Source organism: Ylistrum balloti, unplaced genomic scaffold, assembly GCF_031769215.1.
Source record: "Ylistrum balloti isolate Yb309-2 unplaced genomic scaffold, AGI_CSIRO_Ybal_v1 Utg371528, whole genome shotgun sequence".
NCBI classification, from domain to species: Eukaryota; Metazoa; Mollusca; class Bivalvia; order Pectinida; family Pectinidae; genus Ylistrum; species Ylistrum balloti.
In genome coordinates this window covers 58,322-84,110 of record NW_026782788.1, presented here as the reverse complement: position 1 = coordinate 84,110, position 25,789 = coordinate 58,322, and the positions used below count along the sequence as shown (strand labels likewise).

General features: G+C 38.7%; 1 protein-coding gene across 1 annotated transcript; it reads left to right on the top strand.

Annotated features, from left to right (window-relative positions):
* Nucleotides 1–16,300: 16,300 nt before the first annotated feature.
* LOC132562840 (beta-1,3-galactosyltransferase brn-like) lies at nucleotides 16,301–17,413 on the top strand. The gene has a single exon (XM_060227614.1). It carries the CDS (start codon nucleotides 16,301–16,303, stop codon nucleotides 17,411–17,413), a length of 1,113 nt encoding a protein of 370 aa, XP_060083597.1.
* Nucleotides 17,414–25,789: the final 8,376 nt, after the last annotated feature.

Sequence of the window (25,789 nt, the reverse complement as noted above, 5' to 3'; positions counted from 1 at the left end):
ACCTCGTGTAGTAAGTCTCAAGTTTGTCGTGATTCTCTGTGATTGTCCAAGTGTTAAAGATATCGCGACCTTTTTCTCCAACCCACAGGATTAAGTACCGACATTTCACCTTTTCTTCTTTTCCCTCGAGGGGTACGTCAAATATGAGTTGAACATGCTGTTGGAATTTTTTCCACGCTTCGGGAAGATTCGACGCCTCCCAGTTCATGACAGGCGGTGTTATACCTGACAAATCCATTTCTGATCTTCGATCCCACTTCTGACAATGCAATGTCTTGTATGTTGTTTAGTGGTTGGGACATGGCCCAGAGAACGACATACACGTGTTCTCTCAACAACAATTTATTCAAAGATGGCGGATCCGGAATTATGGGTAATACATAAGGGGAAGTAACTCCTGACTGTCAATGATAAATGACTATAGGTAGCACAACAGTATTGCTACATAATGTTACAACATGCTTAACTAGTTGACTGATATATCGGTCTGTGAGATTTTCTTCGGAAAATATACTTTTGGAGCAGGAAGCTTTGAGAACATAGACTGAGTCTTGTCACTGACCACTACTCACCGCTTACGTATACCTGGCCGTGTATGTGTACACTTATAAATGGACTATCTACAGAGTGTTTATTCTGGATCTTAGTTCTTTGTTTAATGGATATCGTTTACCATGCCTCCCAAGACCATGCGAGATCGAGATCACAGCAGCAGGACCAGTGGTGTTGGTACTAAATCCACAGACGATCGACGGGACGAGATATACGAGATTCTCAGGAATCTTATTACCGAGGAGGTGTTGGATAAAAAGTTAGAGAAACTCCGTACGGACATTCAGCTAGAATACGCAGAACATATTGAAGATTTGGAGGGGAGGGTAAACACTCTGGAAACTGAAAATGATAGCTTGAAAGTGACAATTGCTAACCTAGAGAATGAGCTATTGACCAGATAAGATAGACATAGTGAGATGGCGGGAAAGTACAACGACCGGGAACAACAAGGCCGCAAGAATTCGGTGAGAATCGTTGGACTTCCAGATCCGGGAGTGAGGGAATCGGCAGAGGACTGAGTCCAAACGATCGTGGGATTTGTACGTGACACCTTGAAAGCACCACTACATGAGAGGGACATTGACATCGCACATAGATTGGGAAAGTACAACGGCACAAATCCTAGGAGTGTGATCGTGAAGTTCACGCATCGGAGAAAGAAGCACGAAATCATCCGCGCCCGCAAGAGCCTGAAAGGTTCCAAGTTCGTCATCTATGAGGACCTTAATTTCTTAAATCAACTAAAAGAAGCGTTTCGTAAGAACTGTGTCAGAAATTCGTATAGACGGGAAAATACATGTGATTTTGAACAATGGCAAGAAGCGCAGACTTTTCACGATACCCCCCTGGAAGAAAGTTATTTGATGAACGATGCTAATTTTGTATCAAGGAGATAGACGTTCGACAGTGGTCGGTATGTGACTGTATATGCCAGTGTGTCTGGCAACAGATCATATATTTAGCAACCCTTAAGTTGTATACTAAAATGTGTTTTTTTTCCTGTGGTGTAGATGTGTGTAGTGTGATCGATTCTTCTGTGGGAAAAGGATATAATCATTACTGGAATTCCAATGTAAAAGCAGAGACGTATATAACACACATATATACGTCTCTGGTAAAAGATAAGAGTAATTACGTGTTACTTTCATTGACTTTAGACGTCAAAGTACATATTCAGGTAATGATCTGATAATGAGATATAGTGATATTCAAAGTTTTCATAATTTATATAAATAATGTATTTGTTACTATCGTAATTTAAGAAGGAATTTTTAAGTTTCGAAAATAATTGGTCTATATACGCAATATTTTGAGAACGCCGTAGGTAGTTTATAATATTTTGTTAACAACTTACACTGAGTAGTCAGGTAGTCATTATATGGGAAACTAATTATAAGACTTACAGAAATATGCTACAGATAATTGATGAAAAGTGTAATTGATTTATATATACTTGATGCGAAAGTTCCGGGCAATCAGACGATTTCCTAGAAATTTTTCTACACTACAAAACCTATATTTTGCCTTCTCAGTAACGATAATAAAAGTTTTTTCGAGCTTCTTATCTCCGGTCAGCTACGGGCGGTCTCGGGCGGTCCCGGTCTCTTCCGGATAGTTCCGCGGGGTATTCCGCGTAGTAATTAGTATCAACACTTCCTGCTTGTGGCTCCCGGTACACCGGCACATGTGTGTAACCGAGAAATTGTCTGATTGTTCGAAGTTTTCACGGCCAATAGGTTATGTGTAAGTGTTGAGTGGTGGTGTAGCCCCTTTCTTGACCTTGTAAGATGCTTTTACCACAACCTTTCCCCCCTCTTATCCCCCGTTCTTCTCCCTTTCTCCTTCCTCTTCTCCAACTGGGAGGCTACTCTAATGCATTCATTCAATTTCACAGTGATGGATGATATCCGTGTACTCTCGGTGAACTGTCAGGGTCTTGGTGAAAAGTTAAGAGGAAGGATGTTTTCTCGTATGTAAGAGACAAGAAATACCATATTTATTGTTTACAAGATACTCATTTTTCAACAGAACAAGGAAATTTATTTAGAAATGAATGGGGGTATGACAGTTTTTTAGTTCTTTCTCATCAAATTCTCGTCGTGTAGCTATGTTATTAAATAATAATTTTGAAAGCAAAGTTCATAGAGAAAAACGTGATTTAGATGGGAATTGTTTAGGGATTGATATTGAGGGTAGTAGATTGACACTTGTAACCATTTATGGGCCTAATCAGGATAACCCAAATTTCTATAATAAGATTTCAGAAACTATTGACAGCTTTGGAAACGAAAATATAATAGTCGGTGTCGATTTAACCTGGTAATGAACCCTGAGCTAGATTATGACAATACATATACAGTGCCTGGGAAAGTTTATTTTTAGATGGGACTATGGCTGTTCATAATCCAAAATCAATGTGACATTTTCAAAATCGTATGTGACACATCATATATTACAATATAATTTACACACATCTTTTATTGAAATCTGAATAATCATCACAACTTTCACATGATTACATACAGGATTGACATAAAATTGGACTGCGTCCACAAATAAAATGATATCAAATTACACAAGAGACTGTCCTTGATAAACACAAACAGATTTTGTAATAGCCTGTTGCTCAGCCTGTGAAAAACCTTGTTGTGGAGAATTTACAGAAGCTACATGTTCATCTAACTTTTCATAACGTGCCATTGAGGATGTTTTGTATACCTTACAGCCATCAGTAGCAAACACAATCTTCCGCTTATTTTCAACACAAATTCGACAAAAAAAAGTGCACCTTTCTCAACATAGATCCATGGCCAAATTTTCAACCAGTTATCTTGAATTTTCCTAGTTTTCGTAACTTTGACATTTTCAGTTGACGTAGGAATACTGATAGACGGCACATTTTGTTCAGACGGGGCCACTAAGTCTTGATCTACAATGAGTGACGAGGTAGATTCATCTGCGACATTTGACCTTTAATGACGGCTTGCCCATCAGACTTGGGATCGGACAGTGTTTTCGATGAAACTTGATCGTTTGACATATTTTGACTAGATGACGACTGAAAGAATTAACTGATGGGACCCTGATCAAGCGGTCTCTTTAATTTCTTTTTAGGTGACATGCTCAAAATAATTCTTTACGTTCTCGATCTGGGATGTAGATACAGACGATGTTGACTATTTTACCGAGCACGCAGATCAGTGACGTCATTGAAATATGTGTAAATCACTTGAGCGCTTATTTTGAATGAAAGGAGCGAATCAAAGCGTCTGCGTGATTCGTACTCAAAAACTTGGTATCCAAAAGATCGTAAAAATCGGAAAGAGACACGGGCGCATCAGTAGCCAAAATCGATGTGACATTTTCGGTTTTTATGGGACTATGGCGCATGGCGCACGCCTTTCCCAGGCACTGCATATTGAAACATCAACAACGCACCTGCTAGGGAGAAGGTGTTAGAAATCAGTGAGACATACAATCTTATGGACATTTTTAGATAACTTCATCCAGATATCAAGAGATATACTTGGCGAAGAAAAAATCCTGTTAAGCAGGCCAGACTAGACTTTTTTCTCACTTCAGACAGTTTATTATCTAGTACAAGAAAATCTCTCATTGAACCAAGTTATAGATCTGATTATTCTGCCACAGCAATGGTGTTAAAATTAAATGAATTTAAAAGAGGAAGAGGTCTCTGGAAGTTTAATAACTCATTATCATTTGAATCAGATTATTTAGACATAATTAAGAAATGTATAGAAGATATAAAATTACAGTATTGCCTGCCTATATATAATCTTAACTCTATTTTGCAATATTATTAGGTCAAGGGCCAAATGGGTGGAGGAAGGGGAGTAACCAACTTCTTATTTTTTAAATCTTGAAAACAGAAATTTTACTTCCAAAATTATTCCGAAAATTCAGAAGGATAATGGAGATATAATTACAAATCAAGAAGATATTTTAAAAGAAGTTAAACTATTTTATGAAAACTTATACAAATATAAAGAAGTTATCCCTATTGACTTGGATCATCATCTCCATGACTGTAGTGTCCCTAAGTTAACTGATATTGAGTCCAATTATTTAGAAGGTATTATTACATTTGAGGAAGCTGGAAAGGTATTGAAAGATGTGAAAAACAATAAGAGTCCAGGTTCAGATGGCTTTACTTCAGAATTTTTTAGGTATTTTTGTGATTCGTTCTATCATTTACAGTTTTTTAGTAGGCCAACTATCAATCACTCGGAGACAAGGTGTTATAACTTGCTTACCTAAGGGAGATAAGCCTCGTCATTTCTAAAAAAATTGGAGACCTATTTCTCTCTTAAACATTACATATAAAATAGCATCAGGAGTAATTTCATATAGATTAAAATCAGTTTTAGGAAAGCTTATTAATGAAGATAAGACGGGATTCTTATCTGGGCGTTATATTGGGGAAAACATTCGTACTATCTATGATGTAATGCGTTATGCAGAAGATTTGAATATTCCGGGAATGTTACTAATGGTGGACTTAGAAAAGGCTTTTGATTCAGTTTCTTTGGATTTTATTGATAATATTCTTCGTTACTTTAATTTTGGATTGGATATTAGGAAATGGGTAAAAATTTTGCATACTAATGTTTATTCAGTGGTTAATCAGGGGGGTAACATTTCTAGACCAGTTAACATTCAGCGTGGTTGTCGTCAAGGCGACCCAGTCTCCCCATATATTCTTATATTATGTGTTGAAGTTCTAGCTGCAAGAATTAGAAACAATGAAAATATCAAGAGTATACAAATTAATAATGTTTCTATTTTAAATGTGCAATATGCTGATGATACAGGTCTGATTCTGGATGGAACTGAAAAAGCGCTCAGGGAATCTATTACTGAACTGAATACTTTTGCTAATATATCAGGGTTAAATATTAACACCAGTAAGTCACAGGTTATTTGGATAGGAAGTAAGAAATATAGCGAGGAAGCTTTTCTTCCAGAGCTAAATCTACTTTTGGGTAAGAATAAGTGTACTTTTTTAGGAATTGATTTTTCTGTTAACCTCAATGAAATTCCTGGAATGAATTTTGATAAGAAACTTGTAAAATTAAAGGCACTTATTAATATGTGGGAAAGACGAAGGCTTACCCCATTAGGTAGAATCAATATAATAAAATCTTTGTTAATTTCCCAGTTCAATTATTTATTTATTACCCTACCAAATCCTTCCAATAATTTTCTTGGTAAACTGAGCTCTATTTTATTTGATTTCCTCTGGAATAGTAAACAACATAAGATAAAAAAGCTGTGGTTATTCAGAATTATATAGACGGGGGATTAAAAATGATAGATATTGTAGCTTTCATAGATTCTCTCAAACTAAGCCGGATCAGAAGAATATTTCACTCATCAGGGAAATGGAAAATATTATTGAATACTATCATAGATGAGAAAAAATGTTAAATTGTGGGATAGAATATGTTAACTCTCGTTGTTTAAATTGTAGAAATGCATTCTGGAATGACGTATTTAAAAGTATAATTAAACCAACTAACTCGGAGCTTATTAGGCAATGTTATTTCAAATCTCTTTTAAAAAGTCCTTTGTGGTATAATAAAGACATTCAGGTGGGGAATAAATGTGTTTTTTTATCCAAGATGGTTTAATGCTGGCATACATACTATAAATGACCTTGTAAAGAATTATGAAGACATGACGTTTTATTCTGTTAATGAGTTTAGTAATCTTTTCCCAATAATTAATGCCAATTACTTGCTGTACTGCGGTCTAATCACATCTACGAAGCAATTTCTACGGAAGAACGAACTTCAGATTGTACAGTTCCAACAACCTTTCATACCAATTTTTTATGAAATATTTTTCAAAAGCAAAAAAAGGTTCAAAGGATTTCTATAACTGTTTGATTAAACGGCCACCGATACCAACTGTAATTCAAAAGTGGGGGGTAGAGTTTGACTTTGACGAACAGAAGAGGAAAAATATTCTAAGAATCCCATTTACTATCACTGAAAATTCAAAACTTCAGTGGTTTCAAACAAGAATTATTCAACGTATATTGGTCACAAACTCTTTTCTCTTCAAAATTAATTGAAGTCCTAGTCCTTTGTGTATTTTGTGTAATATGGAAAGGGAGACAATTGTACACTGTTTATGGAAGTGTGTCGAGGTGCAGACACTGTTAGAGAGATTTGAATCACTTCTCAACATTTTCTGGATTCCATTTTGGATGAACAAAGAAACTTATCTCTTTGGTATTCTTTCTCCTAAGACTAATGCAGTAGATAATGAAATTTTGATTATGATTATACATTATATATATAAGACAAGGTGTCTGCACAAGTCTCTAAATGGTCTCATAAATACAATAAAAGATCACTTCCGAGTACATAAATACATCGTTTCTTCTAAAAATTGTCGCATAAAAAGGAATTTTGAAAACAACTGGAAAAAATGGAAACCTATTTTGGAATTATAAACTTCATTTTGGGCTGCTTTCTCCATTGACCTTGACATCACCACAATTTCGGTTATCATTTCAATTTTTTCATTTTGACCTATAAATCAACTATAAATGTAGAAATAGGCAGTATCTGATATAGCCCTTCAGCTTGTTTCTTCCTCTTTTCTCCCTCTTTAATCCCTCTTTAATCCATTGCCTTTTCTCTCCTTTCTCTTCTGCCCCACCCTTTCCCATCTATCATATTTATATGTATGTTTGTGTGATCGTGAGTGTGTATGTGTGAGGGAGGGTGTGATTGAGTGTGAAGGTGTGTGTGTGTGTATTCATTCCATAGCATGTATAGGCTGGGCCAAATTTCATAGCCACCTCGATATGGTGGTTAAGAGTTTGTCAATTCTCTAGTTAATGTTTGACGATTACAATGATGCTTGATGATGATGATGATGATGATGATGATGATATTTGAGGAGGATGAGGATTATTGATGATGATGATGATGATGATGATGATGATGATGATGATGATGATGATGACGATAATGATTGATGTCTGTTGATAATGCATTGCGAAAGATGATGTTGGATGATGATGATATGTTGCGTACAATTTATATATATATTATTGATGATGATGATTATTAACATGTGACTAGAGTGAAAATGATATTAGGCCCTTAAATATCGTGGTGTATCTGTGTATTGGTGTGTGTGAGGGCGTGTGTGTGTACTCCGACCATGTGTGAGTGTGGCGTTGGCATGGGTGTGAGTGAAATATTTATGTTTTGAAAAATCGTCGGAAAATAAAAAAAAATATGAGTAATCTAATAAAAAAAAAAAAAAATGCCGTTGTTTACTGCTGTTTCGCTGTTTTCCTACTGCTTTGCTGCTGTTGTTTGCTGCTGTTTGCTGTGGTTTGTTGTTGTTTGCTGCTGTTTGCTGTGGTTTGTTGTTGTTTGCTGCTGTTTGCTGTTGTTTGCTGCTGTTTGCTGCTGTTTGTTGTTGTTTGCTGCTGTTTGCTGTGTTTTGTTGTTGTTTGCTGCTGTTTGCTGTTGTTTGCTGCTGTTGTTTGCTGCTGTTTGCTGTGGTTTGTTGTTGTTTGCTGCTGTTTGCTGTTGTTTGCTGCTGTTTGCTGCTGTTTGTTGTTGTTTGCTGCTGTTTGCTGCTGTTTGTTGTTGTTTGCTGCTGTTTGCTGCTGTTTGTTGTTGTTTGCTGCTGTTTGCTGTGTTTTGTTGTTGTTTGCTGCTGTTTTGCTGCTGTTTTGTTGTTAGTTAATACTGTATGCTGTTCGTTCTTGCTGCCGTAAGTGAATACATTGTATGGTAGCTGATATCAGTCTCGGTGACTGACTAGATGTAGATATAGGGTAGCTTAATACCTGCAATCTTTGTGTATCTCTGTTGATGTCAGTTTCGGTGGCTGACAAGACGCTGATATAGGGTAGCTTTCTACCTACAATCTTTGTGTATCTCTGTTGATGTCAGTCTCGGTGACTGACTAGATGCTGATATAGGGTAGCTTTCTACCTACAATCTTTGTGTATCTCTGTTGATGTCAGTCTCGGTGACTGACTAAATGGAGATATAGGGTAGCTTACTACCTACAATCTTTGTGTATCTCTGCTGATGTCAGTCTCGGTGACTGACTAGATGTTGATATAGGGTAGTTTACTACCTACAATCTTTGTGTATCTCTGTTGATGTCAGTCTCGATGACTGACTAGATGGAGATATAGGGTAGCTTACTACCTACAATCTTTGTGTATCTCTGTTGATGTCAGTCTCGTTGACTGACTAGATGCTGATATAGGGTAGCTTTCTACCTACAATCTTTGTGTATCTCTGTTGATGTCAGTCTCGGTGGCTGACTAGATGGAGATATAGGGTAGCTTACTACCTACAATTTTTGTGTATCTCTGTTGATGTCAGTCTCGGTGGCTGACTAGATGTTGATATAGGGTAGTTTACTACCTACAATCTTTGTGTATCTCTGTTGATGTCAGTCTCGGTGGCTGACTAAATGGAGATATAGGGTAGCTTACTACCTACAATCTTTGTGTATCTCTGTTGATGTCAGTCTCGATGACTGACTAGATGGAGATATAGGGTAGCTTACTACCTACAATCTTTGTGTATCTCTGTTGATGTCAGTCTCGTTGACTGACTAGATGCTGATATAGGGTAGCTTTCTACCTACAATCTTTGTGTATCTCTGTTGATGTCAGTCTCGGTGGCTGACTAGATGGAGATATAGGGTAGCTTACTACCTACAATTTTTGTGTATCTCTGTTGATGTCAGTCTCGGTGGCTGACTAGATGTTGATATAGGGTAGTTTACTACCTACAATCTTTGTGTATCTCTGTTGATGTCAGTCTCGGTGGCTGACTAGATGTTGATATAGGGTAGTTTACTACCTACAATCTTTGTGTATCTCTGTTGATGTCAGTCTCGGTGACTGACTAGATGGAGATATAGGGTAGCTTACTACCTACAATCTTTGTGTATCTCTGTTGATGTCAGTCTCGGTGACTGACTAGATGGAGATATAGGGTAGCTTACTACCTACAATCTTTGTGTATCTCTGCTGTTTTCAGTCTTGATGGCTGAGCAGCGTTTGATACATTGTAGGATAATTTACTTTACATATTGTTTGTTTTTATATTCTTATAGGTTAGTAGACTTTTGCCATTTCCCCACTTTGTCATAGAATATTATAGCCATTCTTGCTAGCGGTCATGTTTCCTCTAAGCCCATTTCCAATAAGGATGCATGCTATTCATACAATGGTCAAATGGTACAAATATATTTGCTCCATTTCCTTACCAGCATGTATTTAAGCCTTATCTGCCATACTCGTATGTCTAAAATTTGTCCTGTGAACAATTTAAGTCATTAATGTTGGGACCATGCTGACAATGGATTGGCGTTTTTTTTTTTTTTTTTTCCGTTCTCTGTGTCTGTAACATAATCTCCTGGATATGGTCGGACATGGAATACGGACATCGACACGGAAACAATAGTTTATACTAATTATTTAATGATCCGCCGGACTAGTCTCTAATATGTACCTAAACGGAAACAACCGAAGAGTATTATCCAATAATTCGAAGACAAGTTCTTCTTATCAAAACAATGTATAGAATGTGTTATTGTTATGTCTTAGCGGCTTCACACAAATGATTCAGAGTCCTTAGACTGTACAATGGTAACAAGCAGCTCTCTAGCTGCTACAGTGGCATGCATGTACCTCAAATACTTACAATGTGCGCATGAGCGCCTGCAGTCCTATTGATCCATACCAGGGTCCCTAGTCTTTGAAGAGCTTATACAAGTGCCAAATCATTCGGCTTGAGCTGAACAGTACTCCATGACCAGGGAGGGATGAATCTACGGGTAGGGGGACGTGGAACCATCAGACACACCAACGGTAAGTTGAAGAGCTATATTGGGGAGACTTAAGGAACCATTCGAATCGATAGCCGTTGGATGTTTTTGTGATCGCGTCATCCAAATCTGTATCGATCGTTCAGTCTGGCCTGTACATCAGTAATGAGCTTCTTAGTCGGATATGCCAATGTACACGAACACTGCAACCACGTCATATGTGCTGCAAAACTACAATGTACACGTATACATCGACCGACCACATGATACGTTCGGACATTCTTGAATTCTGTTTTCCTTACCTTAATTGTAAAGTACCCCGACCACTTGATTACATGAGTACTATGACAGCTTGATCTGCTCTAACCGAATACGATTGTACGGGTACATCAACCATGTGCTTTGTTCGAGTCATCTTTTAGATTACACAAGTACTTTGACCACGTGATCTGTGCTAGTTATGTTACATTTGGGACATTCTACATCACCGGAAGTGGTATCGGACATTTTTTTCTGACGGTAAAACACTCGCAAGGGTAAGTGTTTACTGAAAGTCTTATTGTTAAGACTTATTAAGATCTTTAAAATCTAGTGTGCATCTTAGACTGAAAATCGCTTTAATGTATTCTCAACTTGTCTGATAATTTGAAAAGTACACCAGACCACCAGGCCCCCTGGAGGTCCAGAACTACCAGTTATACAAAACATTTTCTTAACCCAAAAATGCTACTGGGAAAAAAGTCAAAATCTACTCACTCAGTCATTCATGATTAGGCGAATTTCAAAGGAAAAAACAGATAGACGGAAGGACGGATGGCAGATTTGCCTGGAGTGGATATATTACCATTGGCCAGGTAAACTACGAGTACACTGCAGCGACAGTAGACATGTGACCGTAAATAAATCATAAGAAACTACTTGGAATATATCAGCATTAGAATATTTGATGAATTATGATGAATGTTATTTGTCGTCTTAGACACATACCAGCCTTTATGAATTAGAAATCTCATAAAGAAGCAGTTTTCCGTCCGAAAATGGGCCCGATATGACTTCCGGTGACGTAGAAGTACCATGTGATGTGGGCTATCTTTGATTACAGAGTAAGTGGACCACGTGATCTGTATTTCCTGTCACTAATAACACGAGTACCTTGGTTATATGATCTGTATAAGCTATCATAGATTGCACGACAACCTCGTCTATGTGATCTGTGTAAGCTATCATAGATTGCACGACAACCTCGTCCATGTGATCTGTGTAAGCTACCATAGATTGCACGACAACCTCGTCCATGTGATCTGTGTAAGCTATCATAGATTGCACGACAACCTCGTCCATGTGATCTGTGTAAGCTATCATAGATTGCACGACAACCCCGTCCATGTGATCTGTGTAAGCTATCATAGATTACACGACAACCCCGTCCATGTGATCTGTGTAAGCTATCATAGTTTACACGACAACCTCGTCCATGTGATCTGTGCTAATTTTCAAACATTACACGACAACCTCGCCCACGTGACTTAGGTACCTGTAGTGTTGATACAGTGTGTATGGTGATGTCCCGACTTAGGTACCTGTAGTGTTGATACAGTGTGTATGGTGATGTCCTGACTTAGGTACCTGTAGTGTTGATACAGTGTGTATGGTGATGTCCTGACTGAGGTATCTGTAGTGTTGATACAGTGTGTATGGTGATGTCCTGACTGAGGTACCTGTAGTGTTGATACCGTGTGTATGGTGATGTCCTGACTTAGGTACCTGTAGTGTTGATACAGTGTGTATGGTGATGTCCTGACTGAGGTACCTGTAGTGTTGATACAGTGTGTATGGTGATGTCCTGACTGAGGTACCTGTAGTGTTGATACAGTGTGTATGGTGATGTCCTGACTGAGGTATCTGTAGTGTTGATACAGTGTGTATGGTGATGTCCTGACTTAGGTACCTGTAGTGTTGATACAGTGTGTATGATGATGACCTGACTGAGGTATGTCTAGTGTTGATACAGTGTGTATGGTGATGTCCTGACTTAGGTACCTGTAGTGTTGATACAGTGTGTATGGTGATGACCTGACTGAGGTATGTCTAGTGTTGATACAGTGTGTATGGTGATGTCCCGACTTAGGTACCTGTAGTGTTGATACAGTGTGTATGGTGATGTCCTGACTTAGGTACCTGTAGTGTTGATACAGTGTGTATGGTGATGTCCTGACTGAGGTACCTGTAGTGTTGATACAGTGTGTATGGTGATGACCTGACTGAGGTATGTCTAGTGTTGATACAGTGTGTATGGTGATGTCCCGACTTAGGTACCTGTAGTGTTGATACAGTGTGTATGGTGATGTCCTGACTTAGGTACCTGTAGTGTTGATACAGTGTGTATGGTGATGTCCTGACTGAGGTATGGTGATGTCCTGACTGAGGTACCTGTAGTGTTGATACAGTGTGTATGATGATGTCCTGACTTAGGTACCTGTAGTGTTGATACAGTGTGTATGGTGATGTCCTGACTGAGGTATGTCTAGTGTTGATACAGTGTGTATGGTGATGTCCTGACTGAGGTACCTGTAGTGTTGATACAGTGTGTATGGTGATGACCTGACTGAGGTATGTCTAGTGTTGATACAGTGTGTATGGTGATGTCCTGACTGAGGTACCTGTAGTGTTGATACAGTGTGTATGGTGATGTCCTGACTGAGGTACCTGTAGTGTTGATACAGTGTGTATGGTGATGTCCTGACTGAGGTACCTGTAGTGTTGATACAGTGTGTATGGTGATGTCCTGACTGAGGTACCTGTAGTGTTGATACAGTGTGTATGGTGATGTCCTGACTGAGGTACCTGTAGTGTTGATACAGTGTGTATGGTGATGACCTGACTGAGGTATGTCTAGTGTTGATACAGTGTGTATGGTGATGTCCTGACTGAGGTATGTCTAGTGTTGATACAGTGTGTATGGTGATGTCCCGACTTAGGTACCTGTAGTGTTGATACAGTGTGTATGGTGATGTCCTGACTTAGGTACCTGTAGTGTTGATACAGTGTGTATGGTGATGTCCTGACTTAGGTACCTGTAGTGTTGATACAGTGTGTATGGTGATGTCCTGACTTAGGTACCTGTAGTGTTGATACAGTGTGTATGGTGATGTCCTGACTGAGGTACCTGTAGTGTTGATACAGTGTGTATGGTGATGACCTGACTGAGGTATGTCTAGTGTTGATACAGTGTGTATGGTGATGTCCTGACTGAGGTACCTGTAGTGTTGATACAGTGTGTATGATGATGTCCTGACTTAGGTACCTGTAGTGTTGATACAGTGTGTATGGTGATGTCCTGACTGAGGTATGTCTAGTGTTGATACAGTGTGTATGGTGATGTCCTGACTGAGGTACCTGTAGTGTTGATACAGTGTGTATGGTGATGACCTGACTGAGGTATGTCTAGTGTTGATACAGTGTGTATGGTGATGTCCTGACTGAGGTACCTGTAGTGTTGATACAGTGTGTATGGTGATGTCCTGACTGAGGTACCTGTAGTGTTGATACAGTGTGTATGGTGATGTCCTGACTGAGGTACCTGTAGTGTTGATACAGTGTGTATGGTGATGTCCTGACTGAGGTACCTGTAGTGTTGATACAGTGTGTATGGTGATGTCCTGACTGAGGTACCTGTAGTGTTGATACAGTGTGTATGGTGATGACCTGACTGAGGTATGTCTAGTGTTGATACAGTGTGTATGGTGATGTCCTGACTGAGGTATGTCTAGTGTTGATACAGTGTGTATGGTGATGTCCCGACTTGGGTACCTGTAGTGTTGATACAGTGTGTATGGTGATGTCCTGACTTAGGTACCTGTAGTGTTGATACAGTGTGTATGGTGATGTCCTGACTGAGGTACCTGTAGTGTTGATACAGTGTGTATGGTGATGTCCTGACTAAGGTACCTGTAGTGTTGATACAGTGTGTATGGTGATGACCTGACTGAGGTATATCTAGTGTTGATACAGTGTGTATGGTGATGTCCTGACTGAGGTATGTCTAGTGTTGATACAGTGTGTATGGTGATGTCCTGACTTAGGTATCTGTAGTGTTGATACAGTGTGTATGGTGATGTCCTGACTTAGGTATCTGTAGTGTTGATACAGTGTGTATGGTGATGTCCTGACTGAGGTATCTGTAGTGTTGATACAGTGTGTATGGTGATGTCCTGACTTAGGTACCTGTAGTGTTGATACAGTGTGTATGGTGATGTCCTGACTTAGGTACCTGTAGTGTTGATACAGTGTGTATGGTGGTGTCCTGACTGAGGTATGTCTAGTGTTTAGACAGTGTGTATGGTGATGTCCTTTAACAGCCTGTTCGAGTGTATCAATCCTCCACAGCCTGTTGGGGTGCATCAATCCTCCACAGCCTGTTAGGTACATCAATCCTCCACAGCCTGTTGGGGTGCATCAATCCTCCACAGCCTGTAGGGGTGTATCAATCCTTTAACAGCCTGTTGAGGTGGAACAATCCTCCACAGCCTGTTGGGGTGCATCAATCCTCCACAGCCTGTTTGGGTGTATCAATCCACCACAGCCTGTTGGGGTGTATCAATCCTCCACAGCCTGTTGGGGTGTATCAATCCTTTAACAGCCTGTTGGGGTTTATCAATCCTCCACAGCCTGTTGGGGTACATCAATCCTCCACAGCCTGTTGGGGTACATCAATCCTTCAATAGCCTGTTGGGGTGTATCAATCCTCCACAGACTGTTGGGGTAGAACAATCCTCCACAGCCTGTTGGGGTGGATCAATCCTCCACAGCCTGTTGGGGTGTATCAATCCTCCACAGCCTATTGGGGTACATCAATCCTCCACAGCCTGTTGGGGTGTATCAATCCTCCCCAGCCTGTTGGGGTGAATCAATCCTCCACAGCCTGTTGGGGTGGATCAATCCTCCACAGCCTGTTGGGGTGGATCAATCCTCCACAGCCTGTTGGGGTGCATCAATCTTCCACAGCCTGTTGGGGTGTATCAATCCTCCACAGCCTGTTGGGGTACATCAATCCTCCACAACCTGTTGGTGTGTATCAATCCTCCACAGCCTGTTGGGGTGTATCAATCCTTCAATAGCCTGTTGGGGTGTATCAATCCTCCAAAGCCTGTTGGGGTGCATCAATCCTCCACAGCCTCTTGGGGTACATCAATCCTCCACAACCTGTTGGGGTGTATCAATCCTCCACAGCCTGTTGGGTTGTATCAATCCTCCACAGCCTGTTGGAGTGGAACAATCCTCCACAGCCTGTTGGGGTGTATCAATCCTCCACAGCCTGTTGGGGTGCATCAATCCTTCACAGCCTGTTGGGGTGTATCAATCCTCCACAGCCTGGTGGGGTGTATCAATCCTCCACAGCCTGTTGGGGTGTATCAATCCTCCACAGCCTGTTGGGGTGTATCAATCCTCCACAGCCTGTTAGGTACATCAATCCTCCACAGCCTGTTGGGGTGGATCAATCCTCCACAGCCTGTTAGGTACATCAATCCTCCACAGCCTGTTGGAGTACATCAATCCTCCACAGCCTGTTGGGTACATCAATCCTCCACAGCCTGTTGGGTACATCAATCCTCCACAGCCTGTTGGAGTACATCAATCCTTTAAAAGCCTGTTGGGGTGTATCAATCCTTCACAGCCTGTTGGGATGTATGTCGCAGTTGACTGTTGGTCTTTGATGTCTGTTTAGGTATATTTCTATGAGTTGGTGTAGTTTGTTTCTTATTTTTTGATGTTTTGTGATAAATTCCAATAATTAAGTTTTCCTTTTTTAACCAGATGAATATGTTATGGTCTGTTTCAGAATCTCCACCAATGTCATCGAGCAAACCTTCCACAAAGCCGAGACAACAACCGATTGAATATGAGGTATGATGGACTAGTTCAGAAATTCTTCAGGAAAAGATGTCACCTCTTTTTGTTTCTGGCCGTCCTCCTGTTTCTTATGACACGTGATCAGTTCAGCAAACTGTCGAAGGATGTGTCTTTTAAAACCTTCCATTATCCAATGGACATCGACATGCCTGCCCTGGTTCGGGCTTACCGAGCGGGCGGACATGTGGACAAACAGCCTATCAACACTTATCAATACAGTTACACTACTAACGTCACCAACAAATGCAAACAGAGTGACCTGTTCCTTCTCTTCCTCATCAAGTCTTCCGTCCGCCATTTTGACAGAAGGGAATCAATTCGATCCACCTGGGGAAAGGAGGGGCCCATATCTGGTAGTTTTCCAATGAGAACAATATTTTTAGTTGGTATGCCGAGAGAAAACGACAACCATCGACTTTATGAAGCGTTAGAAGAGGAGATCCATCTATACAACGATGTCCTACAGATGACATTTAGAGACGATTACTACAACAACACACAGAAGACGGTTGGTGGGATTCACTGGGCCGTAAAACACTGCGGTCACGCTCAGTTTGTCATGTTTGTAGATGATGATTTCTACATAGCCACGCCGTTTCTCATAGCATATCTCAACACTCTGTCCGCAGAACAACACAAAACATTGTTCATGGGCAGTCTCCACGAAGATGCGCCTGACCGTAATATGTACGGAAAGTGGTTCATTTCTTACGAGGATTATCCATTTAACCGCTACCCACCATTCATAAGTGCCGGAGCTATGCTTATGTCTATGCATTTCTTAAAGGATATACAAATTGCAATACAGTTCACCAAGAATTTTCCTTACGACGACGTCTTTCTTGCTATTGTAGTGTTTAAACTAGGTATATACCCGCAGCACAACTCAAATATCTACACTGGAGAAATCAGGGTAGAACATAACAGTATGAAGTTTCACAGTGTCATCGCGTCTCACGGTTATTATAACGACGAGCTTCTTCAGGCAGCCTGGCGAACACATAAGGTGTACGTGGACGCTCTACGAAAGGTCTTGTACCCTGTTCCTCAACGAATAACTAACACAGGAAATAACACCACAGACCAAACAACGATTATATAATTCCTTCTTATATAATCTCACCTGTAGCTATCGAAAACAATCACTTGTAAACATATAATACAGACGGAGAGACAACTCCCCAGAATCGTACCCTTGGTATAAACGGAAATGTACTGTCTTTGATGCAAAGAATCTCCAAAGTATCCATCTGTATTTAACATTACAACACATGTATCTGTTGTAATCGAAACAAAGTATCAGGTGCATTTGTTATAATCCATACATAGCGACACGTGTTTCTGTTATAATTCATACATAGTGACACTTGTATTTGTTAAAATCCATACATAGTGACACGTGTTTCAGTTATAATTCATGCATAATGACACGTGTTTCAGTTATAATTCATACATAGTGACACGTGTTTCAGTTATGTGTCATGTATATATACTTTGGCGTGCATCTGTTAAAGTATATACATAGTGTCACATGTATCTGTAATGATGTATACAATGTGTCACGTGTATCTGTAATAATGTGTACAATGTGTCACATGTATCTGTACAATGTGTCACGTGTATCTGTAATAATGTATACAGTGTGTCACGTGTATCTGTAATAATGTATACAGTGTGTCACGTGTATCTGTAATAATGTATACAGTGTGTCACGTGTATCTGTAATAATGTATACAATGTGTCACGTGTATCTGTACAATGTGTCACGTGTATCTGTAATAATGTATACAGTGTGTCACGTGTATCTGTAATAATGTATACAATGTGTCACGTGTATCTGTAATAATGTATACAATGTGTCACGTGTATCTGTTTTGATATATACATAGTTCCACATGTGTCCGTTATAATGTATACATTCTTTTAAGTTTGACTATTATAGGGCATTCTTAGAGTCACGTGCATCTGTTAATGTTCTCTTAATTTCGCGTGTATCTATTATAGTGTTCACTTAGGGTCGCGCGTATCTGTTATAGTGTACACTCAGTTTTGCATGTATCTTTGATTGTGTTCAATTGATTTCGTGTGTACCTGTTAAAATGAGCTTAGGTGTAAGAGATGTTATAATGTATAATCAGTGTCACGTGATTTATTCAAATGTACACTTAGTGTCAAATGTATCTGTTTTAATGTATACACAGTGTCACGTGATTTGTCCAAATGTACACTTAGTGTCACATGTATCTCTTATAATGTATACACAATGTCACGTGATTTGTTAAAATGTACACTTAGTGTCACATGTATTTGTTATATTGTATACATAATGTCGTGTGATTTGTTCACAGGTACACTTAGTGTAACATGTATCTGTTTTAATGTATACATAATGTCGTGTGATTTGTTCACAGGTACACTTAGTGTCACATGTATTTGTTATATTGTATACATAATGTCGTGTGATTTGTTCACAGGTACACTTAGTGTAACATGTATCTGTTTTAATGTATACACAGTATCATTGTTATTCAGTATTTGTTATAGATTACACATAGTGTTTTCATTGTTACAATGTACAGATTGTATCACGTGTATCTTACGGTGAGCACATGGAGTCGCGTGTATCTGTTATAGTGTGTACATAGCGTGACGTGTATCTGTTATAGTGTATACATAGGGTGACGTGTATCTGTTATAGTGTGTACGTAGGGTGACGTGTATCTGTTATAGTGTGTACATAGGGTGACGTGTATCTGTTATAGTGTGTACAAAGTCGTGTGATGTGTGTCTGTTATAGTGTATACGTAGGGTGACGTGTATCGGATTTAGTGTTTATATAGGGTGACGTGTATCTGTCATAGTGTTTATATAGGGTGACGTGTATCTGTCATAGTGTGTACATAGGGTGACGTGTATCTGCCATATTGTGTACATAGGGTGACGTGTATCTGTTATAGTGTACATAGGATGACGTGTATCTGTTATAGTGTGGACGTAGGGTGACGTATATCTGTTATAGTGTGGACGTAGGGTGACGTGTATCTGTTATAGTGTGTACATAGGGTGACGTGTATCTGTTATAGTGTGTACGTAGGGTGACGTGTATCTGTTATAGTGTATACGTAGGGTGACGTGTGTCTGTTATAGTGTGTACATAGGGTGACGTGTATCTGTTATAGTGTACATAGGGTGAAGTGTATCTGTTATAGTGTGTACGTAGGGTGACGTGTATCTGTTATAGTGTACATAGGGTGACGTGTATCTATTATAGTGTATACGTAGGGTGACGTGTATCTGTTATAGTGTGTACATAGGGTGACGTGTATCTATTATAGTGTATACGTAGGGTGACGTGTATCTGTTAGAGTGTGTACGTAGGGTGACGTGTATCTGTTATAGTGTGTACGTAGGGTGACGTGTATCTGTTATAGTGTACATAGGGTGACGTGTATCTATTATAGTGTATACGTAGGGTGACGTGTATCTATTATAGTGTGTACGTAGGGTGATGTGTATCGGATTTAGTGTTTACATAGGGTGACGTGTATCTGTTATAGTGTATACGTAGGGTGACGTGTATCTGTTATAGTGTGTACATAGGGTGACGTGTATCTGTTATAGTGTATACGTAGGGTGACGTGTATCTGTTATAGTGTGTACGTAGGGTGACGTGTATCTGTTATAGTGTGTACATAGGGTGATGTGTATCTGTTATAGTGTGTACATAGGTTGACGTGTATCTGTTATAGTGTGTACAAAGTCGTGTGACGTGTATCTGTTATAGTGTGTACATAGGGTGACGTGTATCTGCCATATTGTGTACATAGGGTGACGTGTATCTGTTATAGTGTACATAGGATGACGTGTATCTGTTATAGTGTGTACATAGGTTGCGTGTATCTGTTATAGTGTGTACATAGGGTGACGTGTATCTGTTATAGTGTGTACATAGGGTGACGTGTATCTGTTATAGTGTGTACATAGGTTGACGTGTATCTGTTTAAATGTGTACAAAGTCGTGTGATGCATGCTAAGTCTTTCATTTATCTTTTAATATGAAAGCCCAAGAGTATCTGACAGAGTTTATAAAATGGAATACCTATTCTGATCTTCCAGAGTTACCGCCCTTTGTTTCACTCTCTCAGTAAAGCGATTACTTGACAGCTGTTTGGGGCCGAGAATGTGGGATCCCATACAACAACTGTGATTGTATAAAAACATGTATTTAAACATATAGTTGTTATTCAGACCACATTATGTAATTACTATATACATTACATGTCACCAGTAATGTTTTTGAAGTATGGACTTATGTCACTTGTAGGGATTTACATACAAATGCATTATATCTTGATATGCAATAGTTTTTAAATATTTCCCTGAGCCAAGTTTTTACACATACCTCCTTTGTATAAATATTGTTTTGGTGCCTTTTACTTTGAAAGTTCTGATTTATTGTTATCGTTAATATAATAACCATTCCTGCACGTATGTATTAATATAATGACCATATGAACACGTGCGATGTAGATATCATAATTGTCTATGTTACGTCACTACACCTAGTATTTACTAAAGGGAGTATTACCGGTTTATTTTTAAGGCTGGTTCGAGGTATTGTCTACAAACTGTCCACCGCTAATGAACATATGTTGTTATAACTCAACCAGTTTGATACCAATGTGTGTCGTTTCGAAGACAGGAATAGTATGTTTGAGATGGTAATAGAATTGACAGGACTTTTCGGTTCTACTGTTGTCTTTGTCCACTAGGGTGGATACGGGTCTGATCTCCCAAACGTCCATCGAAACGTCTTGCATACATTTTTCACTTGGTTGTGTTGTAAGAGTATATATTTTGTATTGCCGACATGAAGAAAATACATGAGAATTTCCCGAACATATGTATCTACTGAACGTTTGTAGTCGGTATGGCATGGACGTCCTTATTGACACCATATTCTATGCAGTACATATCAACATTAAAATCTGCATACCCGGCATTAAAAGCCAATATGTATATCCGGTATTTTAATGACAATTTGCATATCCGGTATTTTAATGACAATTTGCATATCCGGTATTTTAATGACAATTTTCACTCAGTTCTGCTGATATATTAAAAAAGACATATCCTGTATGATTTATTTTTGGTGTCAAAGGTGACCATGATAGCACTGTACAAATGTCAATGAGGCAAGGGTGGGGAAGAGGGTTGTGAGGGGGGGGGGATGGGTTGAATATCTGTTGCAGTGCTTGACTAGTCAAAAGATCAATAGAAATTATTTCAATGGTACTAAAAGTAAAGAAATATAGTATAGAAATAGAGGGCGTTACTGTAGTGATAAATGGCCGTTACTATAGAAATAGAGCGTGTTACTGTAGTGATAAATGGCCGTTACTATAGAAATAGAGCGTGTTACTGTAGTGATAAATGGCCGTTACTATAGGTATATGACCGTTACTATAGATATATGATCGTTACTGTAGTGATCAAATTATCATTACTACAGATGTAGATGATCGATACCACACTGATAAAAGATCATTACATCAGAGATAAATTATTGTAAAGATAAACTAACTTTCATTTACTATAAAGATAAATTGCTATAAGATATGTGGTTATTAGTACTAATTGATGACTTTTGCTTAAAAGAAAATTATTAAGATAGACAAAAGCCTGTTTTCGTTTATAATTTACAAATCACTTCAACTTGAATGTTAGTTAATAAATATTTAAAAATCACATGTATTGCGTTTTCATTTTAGGTCACCTGTAACAATGCCTCAAATGACCTTATCGCCTTTTGTCTAGCGTCGTCCTCCGTGCGTCGTACGCTGTACGTCTGTAAACAAGTTAAATGTTGACTTCTTTTCAAAACCCCCTGAATGACGTTTTGCAGAAACCAATTATCGCTCAACGAAAATGATAAATTATATGGCAACCGCCCAAGGGGCCTATGAGCGAAAGGGTCGAAAATTGAGTTTCAAAATGGCAGTAGAAGCAGTACATCAGCTTGTACGTTTACAAATAGGCATTTAAGTCCAAACATGTACGTACGCAAGAATATAGCGTCCATTTTTTGCCAAAAAGTAAAAAGATGCACGGCTCAGAAGGAAAATGCTACACTATCATTTCTTCATTTATCTAAGAAAGCTAACCATGGACATGCTGATAGTGACATGTTCCGTATATTAAAGAGGTCACAGTTTTGAATACATTGGAAACAGGAGATTAAAATGTGATGGATTTTGAAAAATAACATGCTCTTTTTACATTAAGCTAAATTTTCTGAAAGATAAAAAAAATCAAATTCCTATTGGATCCATTCGTAATTATGTGCTAAAAACATATTCAACCGTTATAAAATGAATTGCACAGAAATAGCAATTAGGAGTTTTGTGTTTAGAAATTAAAATTCATTGACGATATCGCTACGTATTTTTGTAAGTAAAAACGAGCAAAGGGGAAAATCTGTTTAGGATTAAAGTATTGTAATGTGAACTGAAATCAAACGTTCACACGTGGTTTTATTAGTACAAAGAGACTGTCACCTACACTAATAACCCACTAAAGTGAAATTTCAACTTTCAAATGGCCGTTATGTTCCCTGATAACCACAAAATTTAAATGTTCTTACAACTGCTGAATCAATATTCTACCAAGAATGCTAAATGATAGGTTTTAGTTGTTTTACACATTAAACCACTTAATCTGGAATCAAATAATGCGTCTTTATCCTAGAATCTGTTTGGCCATGTCAGTGTTGGTCTACATCGTACAGTAATGTAGTTCTAATTGTCCAAGTCAGCCATACCTAATGCCTTGAAGATGACGGTTGGTAGCGAAATCTATATTACATGAGGTTCGTCTAGAACCTTATAACTTTTGGATACAATTGCTTACTGGTTTCCAAATGCATGTAGTATCGTATACATATCATATAGTACAAGATACTGGCTACATGGGCACATACCCCCATGGTCCTCTGTCCAGTAGGACATTGGAAATGATCATTCTTCATGGGATAATTGGCGTCGGAGCTGTCATGCTGGATCCAAACACTGTACATTAAACATTATGTAAGAGTGCCGATAGATCCAGATCTCGTGGTCACCATCATCACTGAGGTGCTCACTTATGCAGCCATCTGCCAATGGTATGTGCCACGGGATATTCCAAGGTATTCCGTGTCTAGTTTGGAAAGTCACAATTATCCACAGTAGCATGTAGTTTGACAAATAGTGACTTGGCCCTTCTGGTAAGATCTGGATCATTTTTCACACGCTGAGCTAAGTTGTTGTGAACACTAATGCGCGCTTCTATTTTGGCTGCCAGCACCATATCCTTTGCGTCTGGCTCTTGTGTTCTAGTATATATGGATTCTCGGATTCCACTGAGAAAAGCTGTTACTATTCTAACGAGTGCCTCGATGACATCGATGAAATAGTTGGAAGTAAGTTAGGTTTTGAAAAACAGCCACTGCTCGAATCATCCGTGACATGACTCCACTACCCATCTGGATTTAGTTATTGATCTATCAAGAATAGTTTGTATGTCGCCATGTTGTGTCTGTCCGGGTTTTAGATAAGACGACATGTTTGTTGTCAAACCATGTGATTCCAAATATGGCAAAACAGTCTTAAACCCACGATCAACAACGACGTTGTCCACTTTCTCCAGCAAGGAGAGACTATCCATGATGGCTTTTGTAATCTTCGCACAATTATCGCTTCCAGGAAAAGGTCCTACCGTGTCCAGTATGTGACCATCAGACAGGGCTATGATCATGAACTTCAAATAGTTCCGCTTCTACTGGCCACAATAGGCCGATGGCCAAGAAATGCTTCTGAGAACACAGTGTTGTCTCCAGAATATTATCTCGTGTAAGATGTTCATCTCCAAGACACAAAGAAACAATGGTTATTTCTAAGGCTTTACTAAGGAATGAAATGTCTTCGATATACTGGAAATTGACATGTTGAACACTGTTTCCATGAAATGTCCGTCTTCCTTTTTACACAGTACAACAGTAGCACATCCTCGTGGTTTGGAGTGTAAATACCAGTGCTAATAGAGGATGAACAATAAGAAAGTTTTTTCAGAAACTGTGTCAGCCAATCCAGGCATGACAATTTGCATCACCCAGGGAGGAGAAACACAGAGTAAAAAGACTCCTGCTTTGACAGCATACGTGATATCTCCAAAAGATCATTGATTTTCTTTGATCTGGAAGGTAGCTGGGACGTCAACATTTCTCTTTCATCAACGCGGATTTCAATGTTGCGGTTTAGATCTTTCCCTATGGGATGATGTGAACAAATACGTGAGGACCACTGACAACACAGCAAGTGATGAAAGATGAGTTGGTGTTTTGCGCGCTTGCGCAATAAGGTCAAGTTTTGATTGAAATTCTTTATAATTAGAGTGCATTTTGCGCAAGAAGACTGGCCATAAAACATATCCTCCATGGATCATAGGGATGATTTTTCATCATCATCAACACCAACGATTTGACCTTCAAACGGATTTCTTTTCTGATAATTCTTAAAACTCTTGATCATCAGTCAAGTTATTACTATATGCTTTAAAACACCACGGTGAGATGTATTATATGATAAAAGTCTCCATCTTAGTAGAAAATGTAGAAAATAATGCCAAAAGAACAACTGAAGATAGTGGGGTATATGGGGTTTATAAAATATTGTTAGAAGATTTGTATAGTAACTATCGATCATATGATATATTGTATTTAACGTTCTAGTCATAATTGACAGATAGTCATTCAAGGACAGGTCGGCATTACTTGTATGCGTCTTAGGGTTTGTTTGTGAAAGTTTGTACACATCAAAAACAAAAATCAACACTTTGCACAAATGGCGAAGTTTCGATCTCTGGGCCAGGTTAGGGTAAGAGATAAAGTTATCTATACGATAAATATTTTGAATGAACTGAATATGGAAAACATTCAAAATGTCATTTGTTCACAAATTTTGAAATGTTTTTACAAAATGTTTAAAAATCAATAATATCGGCAGTATGCTTACCGTTTTAGTATTTTGGTATTTAGTTTAAGGTTCAAACTTGTCTTTTTCGTTAAGATAATTATTTTGATCTGTTTTGTGACGATAAGGCAAGTACATCAATCGATTGATTTAGATTAAGCCAAGAGAATCAACTTTGTTATTGATGTTTTAAAGATTTCTTTAAGTCAGTATTCTCAATATTTTCGGAATGTTTTGAATAAAGATCTATATAAAATAGCTGTATCTTTTTCAATATTTCATCCTGTTTTGTTATAAATTCTCGATCATTTTCTTTAAGTCTGAAATACTTTTATTGATATGGTTTTTGTTTTTAAGACAACACGAACACCTATCCCTCTTCCATCCAGCTAGCTCTTTATCTTATCATGTTGGAATAGGTATGTGATATAAAGAAATAACGTGCAAGTTAGTTTTAAAAATTGTATAAT

Coding starts and splice junctions, on each gene's coding strand:
- LOC132562840 (XM_060227614.1), top strand. CDS start 16,301: ATGAGGTATGATGGACTAGTTCAGAAATTCTTCAGGAAAAGATGTCAC.